At 55.2% G+C, this 18,492-nt stretch overlaps 4 protein-coding genes across 4 annotated transcripts in view; 2 read left to right on the top strand and 2 right to left on the bottom strand.

The window, feature by feature from the left end:
- Positions 1–4,154, top strand: part of MONBRDRAFT_23733 (uncharacterized protein) — a gene marked incomplete at both ends in the record, with an annotated part of 5,234 nt that extends 1,080 nt beyond the window's left edge. Inside the window, 12 exons of the mRNA XM_001744002.1 lie at positions 141–200; positions 281–394; positions 500–635; positions 747–847; positions 975–1,549; positions 1,633–2,236; positions 2,420–2,500; positions 2,641–2,759; positions 3,057–3,580; positions 3,670–3,761; positions 3,840–3,873; positions 4,018–4,154. Of these exons, the coding sequence (XP_001744054.1) occupies positions 141–200; positions 281–394; positions 500–635; positions 747–847; positions 975–1,549; positions 1,633–2,236; positions 2,420–2,500; positions 2,641–2,759; positions 3,057–3,580; positions 3,670–3,761; positions 3,840–3,873; positions 4,018–4,154 (2,577 nt within the window). The remainder of the gene's footprint in view (positions 1–140; positions 201–280; positions 395–499; positions 636–746; positions 848–974; positions 1,550–1,632; positions 2,237–2,419; positions 2,501–2,640; positions 2,760–3,056; positions 3,581–3,669; positions 3,762–3,839; positions 3,874–4,017) is intronic.
- Positions 4,155–4,747: 593 nt separating this feature from the next.
- On the bottom strand, positions 4,748–8,333 carry MONBRDRAFT_6574 (uncharacterized protein; the record flags this gene model as incomplete). The annotated part of the gene is made up of 6 exons (XM_001743758.1): positions 4,748–5,115; positions 5,231–5,808; positions 5,977–6,146; positions 6,478–6,877; positions 7,053–7,438; positions 7,494–8,333. The coding sequence occupies 6 exons, from the start codon at positions 8,331–8,333 to the stop codon at positions 4,748–4,750; spliced, it is 2,742 nt and encodes a 913-aa protein (XP_001743810.1).
- Positions 8,334–9,396: 1,063 nt separating this feature from the next.
- On the top strand, positions 9,397–13,421 carry MONBRDRAFT_23731 (uncharacterized protein; the record flags this gene model as incomplete). Its single annotated transcript, XM_001744001.1, has 17 exons — positions 9,397–9,399; positions 9,486–9,518; positions 9,618–9,731; positions 9,822–9,899; positions 9,999–10,094; positions 10,196–10,285; positions 10,402–10,455; positions 10,613–10,778; positions 10,866–11,003; positions 11,115–11,239; positions 11,387–11,743; positions 11,840–11,974; positions 12,088–12,322; positions 12,397–12,479; positions 12,585–12,680; positions 13,020–13,295; positions 13,380–13,421. 17 exons carry the CDS (start codon positions 9,397–9,399, stop codon positions 13,419–13,421), a joined length of 2,121 nt encoding a protein of 706 aa, XP_001744053.1.
- A 672-nt stretch (positions 13,422–14,093) lies between these two features.
- The window catches only part of MONBRDRAFT_6572 (uncharacterized protein), a gene marked incomplete at both ends in the record, with an annotated part of 5,693 nt that continues 1,294 nt past the window's right edge, over positions 14,094–18,492 (bottom strand). Inside the window, 4 exons of the mRNA XM_001743757.1 lie at positions 14,094–14,229; positions 15,123–15,158; positions 15,465–15,669; positions 16,205–18,012. Of these exons, the coding sequence (XP_001743809.1) occupies positions 14,094–14,229; positions 15,123–15,158; positions 15,465–15,669; positions 16,205–18,012 (2,185 nt within the window). The remainder of the gene's footprint in view (positions 14,230–15,122; positions 15,159–15,464; positions 15,670–16,204; positions 18,013–18,492) is intronic.

The raw sequence follows: 18,492 nt of genomic DNA, 5'->3' as shown, positions 1-18,492 counted from the left end.
TGGGGGGGGGGGGGGGACGTATGCGGGAAGAACGGCCAGGTGGAAAAGAGGTTGCAGAGCGATGCGACCAATTTCGAAACGCTTGTATTTTTCTGAACGGAACGACGTTGGCTCACGGGGCCACGTGAGCATTGCAATAGGCACCATCAGTCAGAATGGAGGGCAACTTTGCTGCCTACTACGAGCAGCAACGGCTCCGGGTGCGTCTATTGCTGACCGCCTGTTGCTGTGCGAATGTCCTCGCATTGTGTGCTCATGCAGGACTGGGCTTGTGGAGCAGGCGATTTCTGCCACCGAGGAAGCCATCCGTGAGCGTCGCGCCATCAGAGACACTTATGAATCCGTTCACACCACGCTGGGCGAACTGCCCAAACGAGTCGCCCATCCCATTATGGTACGTGCCCGCAACCTTTGACATTCACTCGAAAGAACTGTGCCTGTGGTATCCGGGCTCCACACGCGTTCCTTGCCCTCACCTCATCATATTGCTGAATAACAGGTGCCGTTTGGGCGCAAGGCCTTCATGCCGGGCAAGCTGGTCCACTGCAATGAATTGACTGTGTTGATTGGAGACAATTACTTTTTACGCCGTACAAGCTACCAAACGCAGGATATCATCCAGCGACGCCTGACAGGTTGGTCGAATCTTCTTGGTGGGCAACGCTGCGCTTGCGGCAATTGGCACAAGTGGACCCCTTGCTTTGCGCCATCTGGGCTTGTTCACAAGCACACCCGTGTCAATTCAGAGCTGGACAAGGCACTCGAGCAACTCCAGCACGAAATGGAAGGTCTACAGCTGCGCTCGGACGTGATGCACGAAGGCAAGGGTCAGGGCGCCAACACAGACGTGAGTCGGACCAACTTGCTTGCTTGCTCTTGACCTGCCCACGCCCCGAAGAACATGGCCCTCAGTTCACCCCGCCCTCTTTTTTTTTTTTTTTTTTTTTTTTTTTTTTTTTTTTTTTTATGTTCAGTTTTTGGACATTTGTGAGCCTCTCGATGAGCCATTCAACGAGCGACCTACCGGCAAGACCCATGCCAACGAGCCGCCCGTGACCCAAGCACCTGTAAAAGCCGTTCAGCCTTCCCCAAACCCCACTTCTGGCACCAAGCCACCCCGACCTGCACCGCCACAGGCCAAAACCACACCCGCTGTGAGCTCGCCGGCTGCTGGCTCCGCGCCGGAGCAACCCGCCGAGCCAGTCTCGACCACAAACAACCAAGACAGCACACACCAAAAACAGGCATGGGGCGATGCCCTGGCTTCCTGGCTGGCGCGGGCAGCCGAGCTTGAGGCTCTGGAGGATGAATTGGACAGCGATGACTACGATGAGGAGGAAGGCCTGGAAGAGCGTGCCCGCCTCGAAATGGCCGGTCTACATGTTCCTGAGCGAACCCCCGCGCAACAAGCCGCCATTCTGAACGACTTTGCCGAGTATGATAAGTTTATGGACGAAGCTACTGCTCGGGCCGAGGCTGCCCAATCCAGTCCTGCTAGCACTCGGTCAGCCCCCACAGCAAACCATCCCACGTCGACGGCCAGCACAAAGTAGGTCTTGCCCGATTGGTTCCACTTGGCAAGCCAGCCTTTATTCTGACCTGAGATCTTTCGTGTCTCTCTGCCTGCGCCAGAACCATCAAGTTTCGAAGCTCGGCGCCCAGTCAGCCCGTGACATCAGCAACCACCTTGGCCAAGGCTCAGCCGCAGGCCCAAGTGGTTTTTGCATCACCGGCTGACGTCGCAGCAGCGGCGGCAGGTGGAGGCTCATCATCTTCAGGCCCCGTGAAACGTGTCTCTTTTGATGGGCAAGTCCAGCCAGAAAGTCACCCACCCCCGCCTCATCGTTCGGGGTCCATCCTAAAAAATGTCCCCATCCGTCCTGGCACCGTGCCCGATCCGGTGCAAAAGCCCCAGCGCCCGCCCCCTCCCCGCGACCACTCCCACTCCGTGCTTTTAAAGGCTGCTGCAAGCCCAGCCACAGCCTCGGATCAATTTCACACCAATGCCAGTGCAGCACCATCACGACCCCCGCCGCCAAATCGTGGTAACCCTGCCATCGCCGGTCAAGTCGTTGAACGCGCGTCAGCCGGTGCCGTCACCGAGCGCGTCGCAGAACGCAAGGGCAATCCTACCCTCCAGGGAAGAGTCAGCGAGCGTACCCCAACACAACGCGATCCCAACCACCGTGACCTTGCTGGTCGAAGCGTTTTTGAGCGTGACATGTCGACGCGCCAAGTGAGTGACTTGCCAACAGCATTTGGGCCACCTGACTTGTGCACAGCCACGTTCTACGCAGAATGATACACCACTCGTGTTTTCGCGCCGGCTCTGCTGCATGGCATGCATCTTTGCCTTTGCATGATCGGTGTACACTCTCCTTGGCATTGTAAGCTTCTCACATGAAGCATGCTGGTGCAGATTCTAACAGCCCAGGCTCAAGCGGCACTGGCAGAGACGGCCTTGCTCGAACGTATGGCCCATGAACATGATGATGCGCCGGTACGTGCTTGCCTCTTTACTTCCTTCCTCGCTCGCTCTCAATCTCTCGATCTCTCTCGATCTCGATCTCGCGCGCTCCCAAACACAAGCCTGCCTGTAAGCGCACGTGTCATGCGTGCGTTGCCTCTTTGCAACTCTAGTTTGTGCCCCCGGAAGACCCCGCGGAGGGTGTGCCCGTTGTTCAGGCAGGTGCTCTGCGGGCCCAGAAACCTGCCAAAAAGAAGGGTAGCCTCTTTCGCCAGCAGATGCAATCACAATAGTGCATCGCCGGAGTTGGGCGTGGTACCCCTGTCTCCCTGTCGCGCTGCATTTTGAGCCGCGACGTGAGCCAAACCACGGCGCCACCCCATCCTACTCGTCTTCCTAAATTGAATCGAACACATGAGTTTCACGACTGAGATCTTTTTCTTTTTTTCTTCTTCTTTTTTTTTAACGCTGGTTGTTTCAATTCCTTCGCCTTCTCCTTCTCAGTCCAGTCCCAGCACATCACTTTTTTTTTTTTTTTTTTTTTTTTTTTTTTTTTTTTTTTTTTTTTTGTTCTATCAAATTTTTCAAGTGTCATGTGGTTGATTGTGGTGTTATCGGGTCTACTGATCCTGCTCTCGCTCGTCTCTCTCTGTCTGGTCCGATTCGTGATCCAGACGCCTGAGCAAGGGGAGCAGCAGAACATTGATGCCCCTCAGCCACGCCAAGCAGCAGCCATGCCTTCAGCTGAAGACGACCCACAGGCAACTCCACACCCAGATGCAAGTTCCACGCCAAGCACAAGCCCGACCCCAGCGCCTACTCCTGCCATGGATTCGCTCACCAGCATCAGCCTGCCCGTGTTCGGCTTTGTGCCCACCCCTATGGGACCCGTCTATGGCTACTGGTCAGCAAAGCAAGAAGCACGCGACCTCGCCGCTTTTGCTCCGCCGCCGCCCACGATGTCCCGGGCACAGTCAAGAAGAGCCGGAGGCCTCTGGCCGTCCGAGCACACGAACAGAACGGCACGACTCGACGTGCCCTCTCCCCACCCTCGGCCCCCAGCCCCCTCGCCCAGAGGCACGCCAGCACCTTTGGATGATGCCAATCAACCTCGTACGCACCTCCCCTCCCCAAAGCTTACCATGCCCTGCCCTCAGCGCATCGCGATACAACACTGACAGGACGCTGTGTGTCTTGATTAGGCATGTTTGATCGTGTTCCGGATGCGGCACTAGCTCTTCGAGCTTTAGCCGAAAGCCTGGACCTCATTTTTGTGGCTTTTATCGTTGCAGCGGTATGCCTCACTGCTGCCACGAGCACGCTTCGCGCTGTCCCCCGTCGTTCCTCACAAACGTCTTTCCCACTTTTGCAGCTTGGTGCAAGCGAGCTTTTGCAGGTGGACCTTTGTAAGTCAGACGTTGCACTGCTGAAGTGGTCGTCTTGGGCTGTGGGAGAAGGGGAGGAGGTGTCCTGGCCGTTATTTGTATGGCCTCTTTGCCAGAAAAACAGCTTGTCGTCCGAAGCTCATCACCGCTTGCGCTTGGCCCCAGCCGAGTACGTGGACGTGGATCTCACGGAAAGGGATGTGATGGTTCTTCTCGATACGCTCGTGACCATGGCCATGGACGACATCATCATGTACTACCTCCTCTATATTCTGTACCAAGGTGCCGTGGCTTATTATTGAGCCCCCTGGACGCTCCGCTTTCTTGTCTGGCGCTCGCACATGTGCCGATCCGGGAAACAGGAACGTCTCACCCTGCTGGCCCAAACGTTCGCGTGCTTAGTGATATTTGTGTTTGTGTTTTGCTCGACACCTGGCAAAATGGCATGTGGACTTTGTCTGATACCCTCCGACGCGCGTGGGCGCCTCACATTGGTCAGTCAAAAATACGATTAGGTTTGGCAGACGAGTGAAAAGAATAACCTTGAGATTCTGCAGCGGCTCACAATGACGCTCCATGGCGTCGGGCCACGTGCACAACAACAGGCTGGCATTGTAGGGCGCGGGGTGATCAAAACACTGTTATTGGGGTGTGCCAGCTTTCTCCTCTTGGCCCCGCTCTTTTTTGCTGATGGCCGCGGCATTTACGACAGAGTTTGCCACATGCGCGTCGTTAGCATGGCTGATTTGCGTCGCCACTTGGCGCGCGTCGAGCTGGAGCAGCAGCAACATGCCGCCCGACAACGTCCAGCACACTGAGCCCGAGCCTTGTTTGCAATGGAAGAAAATGACTACACAGCGGACTCAAGGTGCATGTGAAGCTTGATTCGGGTGGCTTAGCAGGCCTCCTCGTCTCCAAAGCCATCAAACAGTTCTGAGACCCTGTTGTCTACCCGCTGTTGCCGGGTGCTCTGCTCGGAAGAAGCACGAGTGCTGCTGCCACCAAAGCTATCATCAAGTTGGGCAATTGCATCCAATAGTCGCTGGCCACGCATCACGTGGTCCTCGTCGTCCTCATGGGCACCGTCATAGTGATCAAAGGCATCGTCATCGGGCTGTGATCCGCTGAAAGGGGCGCTGCGCGCCGTTTCTTCAAATCCCTGGGCGGAAATATCCTGCTCGTCAAGCGATTCGTTGACTTGGAAGTCGTCAATTGCATCCAAGTCCGTCTCATCCACGGCTGAGCGCGCCTGTCCCTCGGATTCTGATGATGCAAGGCACCCCATAGATGCAAAGTAAGATGCAACAGCGGGAGAGATGTGAGCTCAGCAAAGGCATGACAATTAGGTTGAGCCCGATTATAAGACGATCGAACGTACTTTTGGGAAGGCTGGCCAGCATGAGTTGGAGCGCATTCAAGTCAATCGGTGCTTCAACAAAACCAAACTCATCGTCATTGCCAACATCAAAGCCAAATTGGTCGTCATCACCAACGCCTCCACGAGCTTCAGTGGGCACAAACAAGTCTGCCCCATCACGGCGAACAAAAAGATTGGAAACACGACGACGCAAACGGGCGGCCAAATTGAGGCCAGATGTTTGGGAGCGGCGTCGAACAGGGGACTCAAGATCAACGTCGGCAGACTCGGCTGAAGCGCCAAGGGCGGCGGTAGGAACCAGATCTGCCGCGCCAGAGGAGGGACTATCAGCATCAATGTCCACGACGACGCTTTCCGGGCGCGAGGCTTCGGAGGACGTGCTGCCCCGACCAAAGGGGGCCGGCCGACTGGTCGCGTCTGCAGCTGCCTCTGGTTTGCGCCCAAAAGGGCCTGGTCGCGCGGGGGCTTCGTCGCTGGCTGAAAGCGGCCTGGGACTGCCGCGTGCAAAGGGGCTGGGGCGAGCTGCTGCGCCGTCTTTGGGGCTGCGAGCAAAGGGGCCTGGTCGAGCGCTGGGTGCGCTTTGCAAGGAGGAGGCAACGGCAGGTGATTCTGTTTGAGACTTGGGACGGGCGCCAAAGGGACCAGGCCTGCACATGTTCAAAGAGGCGTGAGCGCGAAAGAAAGAAGGAGGCGGGAGCAGAAATGGGAGAACACTTGAGCTTGAGCAACATCAGCGTGCACAGCACCTGGTGGGCGACGGTGAGGCTTGGCCGGGCGCATCGACATTTGTTTCGCCGAGCGTTGTCGCTTTGGCCTTGGCAGCCGAGTTTGTATCATCTTCGTAGCTAGCCAGCAGCTCCAGCTGGTGTGTCTGCTGCGCAATGCTGTTGGAACGGCCACGCAAGCCGACGGGTGCCTAATGGAAATGAAATCCGCATCCTAAAACGTCAGAACCAATCGAAATGACCGTGCAAAAGCATGCCAAGTAAAATTGCTTACGCTGTGATACAAGTCAGTCCAAGCATCATCCTTGCCGTTTTGACGCTTGCCGCGTCGCAGCGATGACATCCCGCGCATGGTGCTATCAAGCATGAAAAATCAAAGATGTGATGAGCAAGAGCCAAGAGTGCAGAGATATTGCTCGATGACCAAGCCCTATGGCCCCAATGACCCAGCCACTGGCACGGATCGTGCCCTGGCCCGCTGCCGAAAAGAGCCGCGAGCCACAAAACAAAAGCATGCGACACCTGGCGCAAGGAAAAGTCAGAGACACAGATACGCTTTGCATACCGCTTGGCCAGTGGATGGAAGGTTTCGCCCTCGGCATCGACCATGAGAGCCATGACTGCGTCGCGAGGCGAAATGTGAACGCCCTGCGACTGCTTCTTCTGCACGCGACCAATGGCCGCCAGTGCCGTGCTCATGACCTCATCCTGCTGCATGTCCTCGGCCAAGTTGGCAAGTTGCTTGAAAACGGCAACGGCGTCATCGAAGCGACCAATGGTCTCGAGGACCTTGCCCTGATTGAGCAGGCCGTACACGAGACCTTCGCGGTTGTTCAAGGAGGACACGATGGCAATGTGGCGCTCAAAATATGCCACCGTTTCCTCAATGTGGCCCAGTGTCTTGTGCAAGTGCCCCAGATTACTGCGCGCGTCAACAGCAAAGAGAGCGCAAGGTGAAAAAAATAGCAAGCACAACGCCCGGTAAGGATATCATGAGGCTTCGGCGGGTGCACTTGACAAGGGCTGGGTGGGATTGGGAGTGCTCCAGCACGTCGAACAACAACAGGACCGCTTTTGTTCACAAAGACATGACAAACCTGCAGGTAATGGCTTGGCTCATAGCATCGCCCAGGTCCTCGGCGATGCGCAGGTCAGTGAGGTAACATTCAATAGCGCGATCGTCCTGGTGAAGGGCGTGATAGGCATTGCCCATGTTGCACCAGGCGCGCCCCTCGGCAGCGCGATCATTGCATTTTTCTGCCAGCTTGAGACGGTGCTGGTAGGCCTGGATAGCTTTGGTGTACTCATCGAGTTGCTCGTAGACGACACCAAGACCACCGTAAGCACGCCCTTGCATGACAATGTTTCGATGGCGCCTGTGCGAGCAAAGGCGCAGGCACACCCGGTAGTAGTTGATGGCCTTGGCAAAGTAGTCCTGAGACGAGTTTGGAAGGAAAGATGGGTGAGGCACATCGGATAGGAGCTGGGAAAAAGGAACCAAGCAGATGGCAGAGAGGTAAGATGGATGGGATGCTTACCTGGGCAAGCTTTTTGTTGCCCTTGGCCAACCACGCAGCAGCGACCTCTTGGTAGCTGCGCGCCAGGTTTTCGGTTGCAGCGACACGACCAGGGCGATCATGAATCATTTCACTGAGAGCTAGCTGCTTCTCAAAGCGAGTGATGGCATCGTTGAACTGACGGTTGGCGCGAAAGGCATGGCCGATATTGCCATAGCCACGGGCAGTCAGCGCGGCATCCTCCACCTCCTGCGCCAAGGCGAGCTCGCGTTCGTGTGCCTTGATGGCATTGGGAAACTGGCGCACGGCCACGTAGCATTTGCCCAGGTAGCGGTAGCAGGGAAGACGACGACGGGCATCAACGGTTCGGGCATATTGGAGGGCCGCCCGAAAATAGGGGATGGCTTGGTGAAACTGTCGCCGGCGTAAATGACGGCGACCGACAATGGCGAGCGCGACGAAACGCTGGTCGCGTTCCTTGTCCGACAGAGCGCCAGGCATTGGGCGCTTTGGATTGGCTCCATTGTGTGCAGCAACGGCGACGGAAACATGCCCACTATCTGGGTGCTGTTCACGGGCATCACGCTGGCGATCGCGCTCCATTTGAGCAGCACTTTTGAAGATGCCACCATATATACCCTTGCGACCAGCAATGGCCGTGCGCGGCTGGCTCGACTCTGCGACTGTACCGGCGGCGTGCGGAGAAGCTTTGTCCTCCAGCGCTGCATTCAAGTTGGCACTGCCTTGGCGTCGGCCCATGAAGTGGCCAGAGTGGGCATCCACCGTGTCTCCCGCCCCACCAGAGGGTGGGGCGGCGGTCGGGGCGGCCTCAAAGTCAAAGCTGCCATTTTTGCGACCCATGCTGCCCAATGGTCTGTCAAGATTCCACTGCGCCCGGCCCAACAGGCACACTTGGTCTCGAGGATATCACAAGGAAGCCGTCGTTCGACTCGCACCACCCATGGAGGAAAAACACAAACAACACAGCCAATGCGAAGACTTGTGAATCATCTGAGTTGAAGGGGCGTAACGCAGAGATCGTCGACGCAGCCTCTGTGAGAAAGCCCGCAACTGCATACAGAGCAGGGCCAGGCTCAACACACGGCGCCAAAGCCAAGCCCCAAACAACACCAGCAGCGACGAGACGCAACGACCAATGACCAGTGACCGATGACCGATGACCGATGACCGATGATCGATGATCGACGAGACGTGTTGGGGGCGACGAGCATCGGTCCAAACCCAGCCAGCTTGCCAGGCAATAAAAATGATGACAATTCATTACCAACTGTTAACTTCTCGCTTGGCAACAACGGTACGGTTCCAGTGCAAACACCAAGGGAGGCAGAGGGGAGCATGGCAACCGCAGAGTATTCAGAGAATCAGCTGAAAGGTGAACGATAACAATGATGGAAATTAACTGGTTTCAGAGAATTGACGAGAAGCTGTCGCGAATCAGAGAATTGATACGACTGTGAACCGTACGCGAAAGAAAGCACGGCGGTTCATTTTTGCACCTCTCTCGATCAAACGGCAGCAGGTGAGTTGTGCCCTGACGTGCTCACGCGAAACTCATGTGCTGGTCCGGTCGCCGTTGAAGGACGGGTCTGAACTTGCGTACGCTCTGGCTCTGACGCTTCCTCGATGCCTGACTCCGGCAGGATCGAGACTAGACGGGGCTGACACTTGAAGTTGTTGAAGTTGCGTGTCATGTTCACAAAGTGAAAACAGAAGAGTACAACGCGGCAACCGGCGGCCGCGCTTCGATCGAGAGGATTGACTTCTTCTCTTGACTTCACCTCAAACTTGCCATCGCCTGTATACCTACAACCTGTTTGGAGCGAGCCGGCTGCTCTTTGCCTTAACAAGTCGTGCCAAGCCGCAAGCGAGAACCCTCCTCGCCACTCTCATTCCTGAAGCAGCCATGGTATGCAGCTGCGCAGATCGGCGGGCTTTAGATCACTGCTATCGCTCCCCTGTGCCTTCTGACAAAGATGACTGTTCCCTCTTTAGGCACAGAACGAGCAGATCACGCGTCGCGTGCGCGTGCGTACTGGCCCTCGTTCTCACCTCGGCCTGCGCACTGCCTCCTCAACTTCACATCTTATCCTCTTTGTCCTGGCCTCTCTGTTTGATCCGAGACAGGATATTTTTGTAGCCTACGACCGGGATGGAGATGGCAAGCTAGAATTGCTGGAGCTTCAAAGTGCCCTGCTTAGTTTACCCACGGCACTGCGTCTCTCTCAAGAGGACCTCGACGTACGACCCCCCTGCCCTGCGCTTGTGCGGGCATAAACACTTGTAGGCAAAGCCGATCAAACTCACCGCCACTATCACTTGGGCTCTCAGAACCTCTGCAAAGCCATTGGTCTAGGCAACAGCGAAGCGACAATTGGCATTGACCATATCCTCGCCAACCTCTGCACAGTTCGTCGGGGCATACTGACAAACGCCTCTCTTGAATGCTTGAATGCTTGACTTGCTCCGCTGCAGATAATCGCGTCGTTCTGTCGTTCCATTTCGTAGCATCTCGTGTCCACACTGGGATCTAGACCTGAGCAAAAACAGGCCCCGTGGATTGAGTTTTATCATCCCACTGAAGGGCCGGCCTTTCTGCACCTGGTTCGAATGAGCCTGCGCCTTCACCTTTTCTTTTTTTTTATTTGCACCCCACCTTCGTTTTCTCACAGCATGTCGCTACATCTACACCTTACCACTGACAGGTCAAGGGCACCGTCAGCCTAACAACCCCCGATGACTTTGTGTTGACTCGCGATGACATTGTGGCCGATGCCGTCCTTACCCATTTTGCCGTGCGTGCCCCAGCGCCAGGACCATGAGTTGGCCAGCAGTCTTCCCGCTCTCGCTCGCTCCCCTTTTGAACCCTAACATCACCTATTCTATCATTTGCAACCTTTTGACAAAGCAGAAACGCGATACAGAAGGCTTTGGCGTGATTCCGGTGACCATCCTATCTGTCGATGTAGGTGGGAAGGGACAGATGCCTGTTTTTTTTTTTTTTGTTTTTGTTTTTTGTTTGTTTGTTTGTTTGTTTTTTTGTATGGTGCCTATCACGGGTGCCTCTCGTGCCTCTCAGGCATTTTTACTCACCTGGTCATGTGTCTCGTGGCTATACACAGCTGCAAACCCAGGAACTGGGCTTGTTTTTGCAAGCAAATGAGGTGGAAGCAATTCTGGCAGCACACCCCGCCGAACCCGATGGTAACACCATCAACTACTCGAGTCTTGCCCCAGCCGTCTGTGACTACATCATGCAGCTCTACGCCGGGCGCGACGCCCACCCAGGTCAGTTGAAGTGGCCGTTGACGGATGGATGCCATGCCAAACTCACAAAACACTCTTTGCCGCTCCCACACGTCCTTGTTTGTTTAGGTCATTGGGCCCGTTTGCACACGCATCACCATGGAACATATTGGTTCAACAAGATGACCGGCGTAACGCAAACTGACGTGCCCGTGGAGGTCCTAACGGCAGCTCAAGGTGCCCCAGGCGGATTCATCCCTAACATTGGTAAGTAGTGGCAGCACTGGACTCGCAAACTTTTGTTGTGCTGATGCGCCTTCTTTGTTCTTACTCACCTCCCACTCCTCCACTGCCTCCACTCGCCACGGCCCTTCGTAGTCGATGAAAAGCTAGTTGCCAAATTGAACGAGGCCCTGCAGCTTTCCAACAATGCTGTAGCTGCCGCTGCCTCGGCGTCGGGAGTTGCTCAGCAAAATGCCTCATCCGCTTCGGCTGGCGCCGAGGTTGGTTGTCGATCGGTGTCTCCTTTTTTTATTCTTTTGAGTTATATTTTGGCTTCCTTCTTCGTTTGCAGCTTTTGCCAGAAAAGGGCCTCCATCCGCACATTTGCGCTTTGCAGGCTCACTCACACCGATTGCCGGCGCGTTCAGGAGATTGCGCGGCATCTCGCCGAGATTCAACAACTTCGCACCACAAATGCGGAACTGCAGACGCGTGTCACGCAACTTGAGGACCATATTTCACAACTCAAAGCTGAGAACACAATATTATCATCTCAACTGGCCGGCAAGACGCAGGAATGTGATAGCCTGCGCCAGGGGCAAAACAAAGAACAGGCTGATATGAGCGGCATCATTGCTGAACGCAATCAGTTGCGGCAGGACAAAGCCCAGCTTCTTCAATCTCACAAAGCCAAGGCGGGAAATTTGGAGGCCTCGTTGGCCCAGGCCAATGAAACGAAGAAAACGCTCCAGTCTCGCGTGACTGAGCTGGAGGCAGAGAACAAGGTCAGCCGAGTTTGCAGTCGGTTCCCTCGTTGCGCACTTGCACACCTAGTCGGAAGCATCATCCATCAACTGATTACATCCTCGTCTTCCATCTAGAACCTGCAACAAGCGCTAGCCGCGGCCAGTGCGTCGGTGACGGCCGCGCGTGATCAGCTGTCAACTTCCGAAAGCCGTCTTGGCACGGTAAACGATCTCGAAGCGGACAAAGCCAAGCTTCACAAGCAGCTTCAGGTGTGTCTCAAGCAAGCTGCTACAAGGGCTTGGCTTTGCGCCTGTCCAAGTTTTTCTTTCAATTTTTTTTTTTTTTTTTTTAAATAAATGTTTTGGATTCTTTGTGAGTCTAGGATGCGAGAGCTTTGAGTGAAGAACGCCAGCGACAGTTAGCCATCGCTCGACGCCAGCTCAAAGACTTTCAAGCGGAGAATGTCTCAATGAGCAAGGGCCAAGCTCATCTGTCTCAAACTCAACAAGAACTGGAGGCGCTGCAGACAGCAATGGAAACAACAAAGGCCTTTCTTGCCACGAAAACCAAACTCATCTCCAACAAACAGGCTCGCATCCGTGAATTGGAGGACCAAGGTAAGGCACAGATTAAGTGGCGAGCGTGCATTGAATAATATTCGGCCTCCTTACGCGAATCTGTATGGGTGCAGTGGCTCAGCTCGAAGCGCAAGACAAGCGGCGCCAAAAGGTCTTGGAGGACTTGGTCAAGCGGACCGCATCAATGCATTCTCGCGTGCGTCACCTTGCCTTGTCGCCTTCACTGAGGTGTACAAAACCACCCTTGTTTTTTTCTCTCGACAGGGCACATCTTTGACCCGTTGGTTTGATTTTGTGTTAGCATGATCGCGGTGCGCATAACGAGCTTGAAGAGCTGGTGTACGGTGATCGCGCACGCCCGGCATCAGCGTCGCCAAACCCCAAGGCTCAGGCACAGGTCAGCTCAACACGCGCAAAGCACGCTAGAAGGCTGCTTTTCACTCATCTTTCCTCTTGTGAATGCACGCTTCGGCACACTCTGGGGTGTGTCTGAAATAGACGCATTCACCAGTCGTGGATGATGCTGTGATGATGCTGTTGAACAACGTTGGTGCGTTGCCAACGAGCCCAAAAAGTTGGTCCAACAGCTCTGGACCTGGCCGCTCTTCCACACGCGGCCAATCAGTGACAACCTTGCCGCGAATCCATCGCATGCCCTCCGAAGAAGTGAGCACCAGTCCTGCTTCAACAGTCTTCACTGCCCGCTCCTCGCTGACGTCTTCGCTTATGGGCTTAGGATGAGGTTGCGAAATGTTCCATTAAAGTTGGCGATCGGGTGACCGTTCCTGGCCCACGCGGTGCGGTTACTGCCAGCGCTTGCTCGGCCGTGGTCAAATACGTGGGCCGCTTGGACAATGATGTGCCAGACTACAACTTGTACATCGGCGTCAAGCTAGATGACCCAATCAGTGATACGGATGGCCTGTTCAAGGGCAAGCGCTACTTTACCTGTCCCGACAACCATGGTCACTTTTGCCCGGTCGACGACGTGCTTCAAGTCGTGTCTTCGCGAGTGAGTCGCGCACTGCACTCTGCCAGTACTCCCATTCTTTTGTCATCTCACCCCTCCCCTTTATTTTTTGCTTGGGTTCCAAAGGGAAAGCGAAAATCAACTCGCCGTGAGAACGGGCGCAGCTAATCGATTGATTCGATGGCATTCCCTCTTGCGTCCTGACTGCGCGTAGCATTCTAAAACACCGTGCCGTATTTTGCCCCCATGCCACTTTGCTTATTGATCCATACTCCGATGCCCTTGCTCCACGAGGTCCTGGCTCGGATAAAAATCTCGATTTAGAATAAATTGATCTGGCCATCCACTGGAAGCACATTGCACCACATACACAGCAAAGGGAGAAGACAACTCAAGACTGAGAAGCTTGAATGGCCTGCGCAGCAGGAGAAGCTCAAGAACTACCCCGCCCTCGTTCAAGAATGTGGCATAACACAGTCAGTCAAACGGCAAGCAAAAACGGAAACTTGTTGCTGATGAAACCGGATAAATTCGGCCAGGCTATCAAAGGGCATCTTATCACTCCGCAAGTACTTGGAGCCCACGCGATCCACGACGTGATGGCGCACCTATCCAAGCAAACGAAGCGATAAAACAGCCATCTCAACCAGAGTGGACGTCGAAATAGTGAGGCGCAGTGTGCGGCAAAGACGTACAATCCCAGGTGCTTCTTGCACGGCCAAACGAAGGACATGAGGCTCGCCAGCCTTTTGACGAACAATAAACACGCCCAGCTTTTTATCCTTGCTAGTTTCACGCACCAGGGCCTCGGCACCCTATTCGACACATGCAAGATTGAGTTCAAGTCCGATGCAACACGATCAGTTCAAGCACAGACTCGGCACGGTGGACGTGACAATTTTTATGCGGACCCACCAGCGTGGTCAAATTGAAGTGAACGCAAGGGTCGGTTTCGGCTTCCATCGGCTCCGCCATTCTGTATGATGAGTGAGATTGACCGTGAGTCAGAAAAGCAAGCACCGATAAAGATCATAGCATCGGGCGCTCAGGCGAAGCCAAACCTACTCTTGGTCACGCCGTAAAGCAATTTTGCCTTCCTCCCCTTGCATGTCATCCAAGTTGGAGTAGTTCACTCCACTGCCGGCGCCAGCGGCAGCCATGGTCGCCACGTGATCAATATCACTGTAGTTTGAACTTGCAGCAGCCGCTCCCCGCACTTGAGTTGGCCCGCGCTCCCACGGCGAGGCGTCGTCCATCATTTCCAAGTGCGCATACACACTCTACATGATACATCCGGCTCGAAATGAGGCGGAACAGCGTACACACACGGACTGAGGAGATGGATTCACACGGCCAGATCGGCCGAAATGCTCAACCAACTCACGCTGGGTGGGGCCACCTTGATCTCCTGTGCCGGATCAGCGTACAATTGACTGCCCTGTTTATGTAAAGCATGTCACACTTGTCATAAGACGGCCATTGCAAGACTGTGTCTCTTGGCACATGTCCAGAAGCACACAAACCTGATTGGGTTTGTTGACCTGTGAGTAGATCACGCTCGCATCTGGACCGTCCTGCTCAATCAATACCAAAAAAAGGGTCAGTTTGGTGCAATCAGAAATGCAACGAGAGACATGCCAAGCTCAGGAACGTAATGTGCGTCACACTCAGAACGGACAGTGCTAGCATAAACGGGAGCCCCATAGGCAACCATCGGCGGCTCCTCGTAATTGGGTCCACCTCGGGCTCCCATGTCGACCTCGGCATAATTGGCAAACGAAGAGGTTGTCGTCTAACAGGATACAGGCATTAAGAACAGCAGCCACTACAACACCGATAGGCTAAGCAAGCCACACAACTCCTATTTACCTGAGAGTTTGAGAGATCATTGACTTGCGAATATGCCTACACAACAAGGAGAAAAGCCGAGCGCAAGGGTGGTTGACCACACAAAAATTAAACATACTCCACCTGAAGAAAACGTTATATATTTTCAAACGCCAAGGCGCGATGCAGAAACTAACCATCTCTTTGCCAGTGCCGTGCGGCTCAAAGAGTCGAGGGTCCACAGGCACACTGATGCCATCGCCATAGCAATCGTCATACAAGGAAACGATCAGTCAGTGTCATGCGACATAGAACATCAAAAGTAAACACTCCTCTTCTCCAAGTAAAAAAAGGAAAACCAAAAATCCTGACTCTCACACATACCTGTTCCGTCGATCCCCAGCCGAGAACATCTGGTTCTGATGCATCGTGAGATCGTTGCCGCTAGGCTTGTCCTTGCCGCGCTTGGCCAGTGCCCCGCTCCCGCAGCAACAGCACACAACCACCACCACAATCACAATAAACGCAACCCCCCCGGCAGCAGCCCCAATAATCACAGCACTGCCGCCCGATGAAGAGCTCGTCTTGGCTACACCACAACAATGTTGGCCAAAAACGTCAGCTCGCAGCCAAACCCCACAAACAACCCACAGCCCACACAACCACACCCTCAAACTCCCGCGTGTGCGACTCACAACCCCGCACAAGCTTCACGGCCAAAACACAAACAAAGCACACACAAAAATAAAAGCAGTGTTTCACTCCACACCTACCTGATGTGCACACACGATTCGACGTCGCCGTGCAGGCCTCAGACTCAACCTGATCAGCCGTGCAGGTCACGCAAGACTGACAAGACCGCCGGCCAGTACTGCTGGAAAACGTCCCTGCCTCACACGCCGTACAACTGTTGTTGCTCACCCCCGCTGTTCCAGCCGGGCAGCCCCTGCACGGCGTCGTCGCGTCATTGTCCTCATCCCAAGTCCCCAGCGGACACGCATATGCCGCACAAGGCCCCGTCCGCACCGCTCCCGTGTCAAGATAGTGTCCCGGTCCACACGCCACGCACGCAGTGCTCGTGTCGCTATCAACATCCGTCGTCCCCGGACGACACGCCAACGTACTGCATGGTCCCACATGAACCTCGTCAACGGCCAGAAACGTCCCAGGGTCACAGGTTACGCAAGGTGTGCTGACATTGGCGTCCGCGTCCGTGGTGCCCGCACCGCACGCATAGTCGCTGCAAGGTCCCGTCCGCACTTCAGAGGGGTCCAGGAACGCCCCCTCACTGCAAGTAACACAGGGCGTGCTGACGTTGCTGTCGTCGTCCGTGGCTCCGAGTGCACACGCAAACGCTGAACACGGCCCAACACGCTCCGTTGCGGCATTCAGGTACGTCCCCGCACTGCAAGCTACACAGGCCGTGCTCACGTTGCCATCGTCGTCCGTGGTCCCGGCTGCACAGAGGTAAGCATCGCACCCCTCTGTTCGCAGGACGGAGGGATCAAGGTACCGCCCGCCGCCGCAAACCTTGCAAGGTGTCGTTGGATCATTGTCCGCGTCAGTCGACCCTGCCGGACAAGGCACGCACGTCTCAATGGGCTGGTTGACCGCCGTGCTAAACGTCCCACCCAAACAGGGCGCACACTCACGATCACTGGTCGACGTCGGCGACGCCACCACATAAGTCCCAGCACCGCACGTCCGAATAGATTGGCACCGACCCGTCCCCATGTTCGCAAACTGGCCGTTCGGACAAGTCGAAACACACGCACTTCCCGTCGCCAAGTACGTGTACTGGGCTGGGTCAGCCGGAATGCTTCGTCCATTATTGGGAACACGGCTGGCATTGTTGAAGCACGACAGGCAGCCTGCAAGGTCACATGTGTAGCATGATTCCCCGCAAGCAAAGCAGGGGGTAAAGTCGGCGACGTAATCGGCTGGACATGCGCCAGGGCAAGTGCCATTGGGATAAGCGTCAATACCAATCGCACATTCCGTGCATACCACCACATCGCCCTCGCTCTCATACGTACAGGCATCGCAGTTCTCCGGACAGGCCATGCACTCCGAATCCCTTTCAGAAGTTGGTCCACAATCATAGCGAGCCGTCTCCCCGTCCGAACAAATCTCACAGCGTGCGCAGGTGCGGTCGCTGGTGGCAGTTGCCACAACACTGATGTAAAAGCCAGCCGAACAGTTTTGCACCGCCATGCACAGCCGATCCGTTGTCGGCGTCGGTGCCAACGACTCATACTCGCTTTCCCTGCAGACTGTCACTGCAGCACACAGCCGGTCCGCGGTGGCATTGCCAGAAAAGCTCGCATACTCTGTCCCACTGCTACAATTGCTAAACGCAGTACAGCTGCCTGCATTCGCTGCCACCGAATATCCTCCAACACAGGCCGCGCACTCACGATCCGACGTCGCAGTTGCGGCCACGCTCACATAAGATCCGGCCCCACAATGCTCCAAGTCCGCACAGGCGCGGTTCGAAGTAACAGTCGGGCTCTCGCTCTCATACTGTTCACTCGTACAGTTGAGCAGAGCCGCGCAACTCCGGTCGGCCGTGCTTTGTCCAGGAACCGACTGGTACTGGGCCAAAGTACAGGTCGTCATGGGCTTGCACGCTGTTTGATTGACTTCGTCTTGATAGTTGGTGCTGCCATCACAGTTCAGACAGAGCCCCAAACTCGTGTTGAAGTAGGTCCCCGTGTTGTTGCAATCTAACGCCGCGCGTGGGTGATCGCGGCAGGAATTACACAACGCAACAGGAAGGAAACAATGAGGGCTCATGGGCTCATGGGCTACAGTATAAAAAAAATGTGCGCCACTGGCGAAAAGAAGACGCCGCGCGCCAATACGCACCGGCCGTAACTCCCTCGCAATAGAGCGCAGCAACAGCAAAGTTTGCCACACCACTGGGCCGTCCCTGAAAACGGAGCCCCAACTGCCAGCACATCAAGCATCGCCGCAAACACACACACACACACACACACACACACACACACACACACACACACACACACACACACACACACACACACACACGCCAAACGATTGGGAAAAAAAAAAAAAAAAAAAAAATACAGATGAAAACAGTACAGAAGGAAAGCGTGCCGTGAGTCAAAGACTTCTTCCTTCGCATCGGCTTGAACCGTAGGCGGATCGAGCCAGCCAATCTATCAAACCTGGTAGTCGGCCGAAAAAGAGTCGAGGTACCAAGTGTTCAGGTAATACTACGCGGTGCGGCATGAATCAGGTCAGGCGTCAAAGGACGCGAGCGTCAGCGTACGCGCACGCGCCGTCAAGCCGGGCCTCAGCAGCAAGATGTACGGGAAACGCAGAACAAATAACGGCTCATTACATCATTGCGCTCAATGTCCAAGCGCTGTTCGTGAGTGCCAGCTAC

This window comes from Monosiga brevicollis, genomic scaffold, assembly GCF_000002865.3.
Source record: "Monosiga brevicollis MX1 MONBRscaffold_4 genomic scaffold, whole genome shotgun sequence".
NCBI classification, from domain to species: domain Eukaryota; class Choanoflagellata; order Craspedida; family Salpingoecidae; genus Monosiga; species Monosiga brevicollis.
The sequence above is the reverse complement of the archived record's forward strand: the minus strand, read 5'-3'. Positions and strand labels throughout refer to the sequence as shown.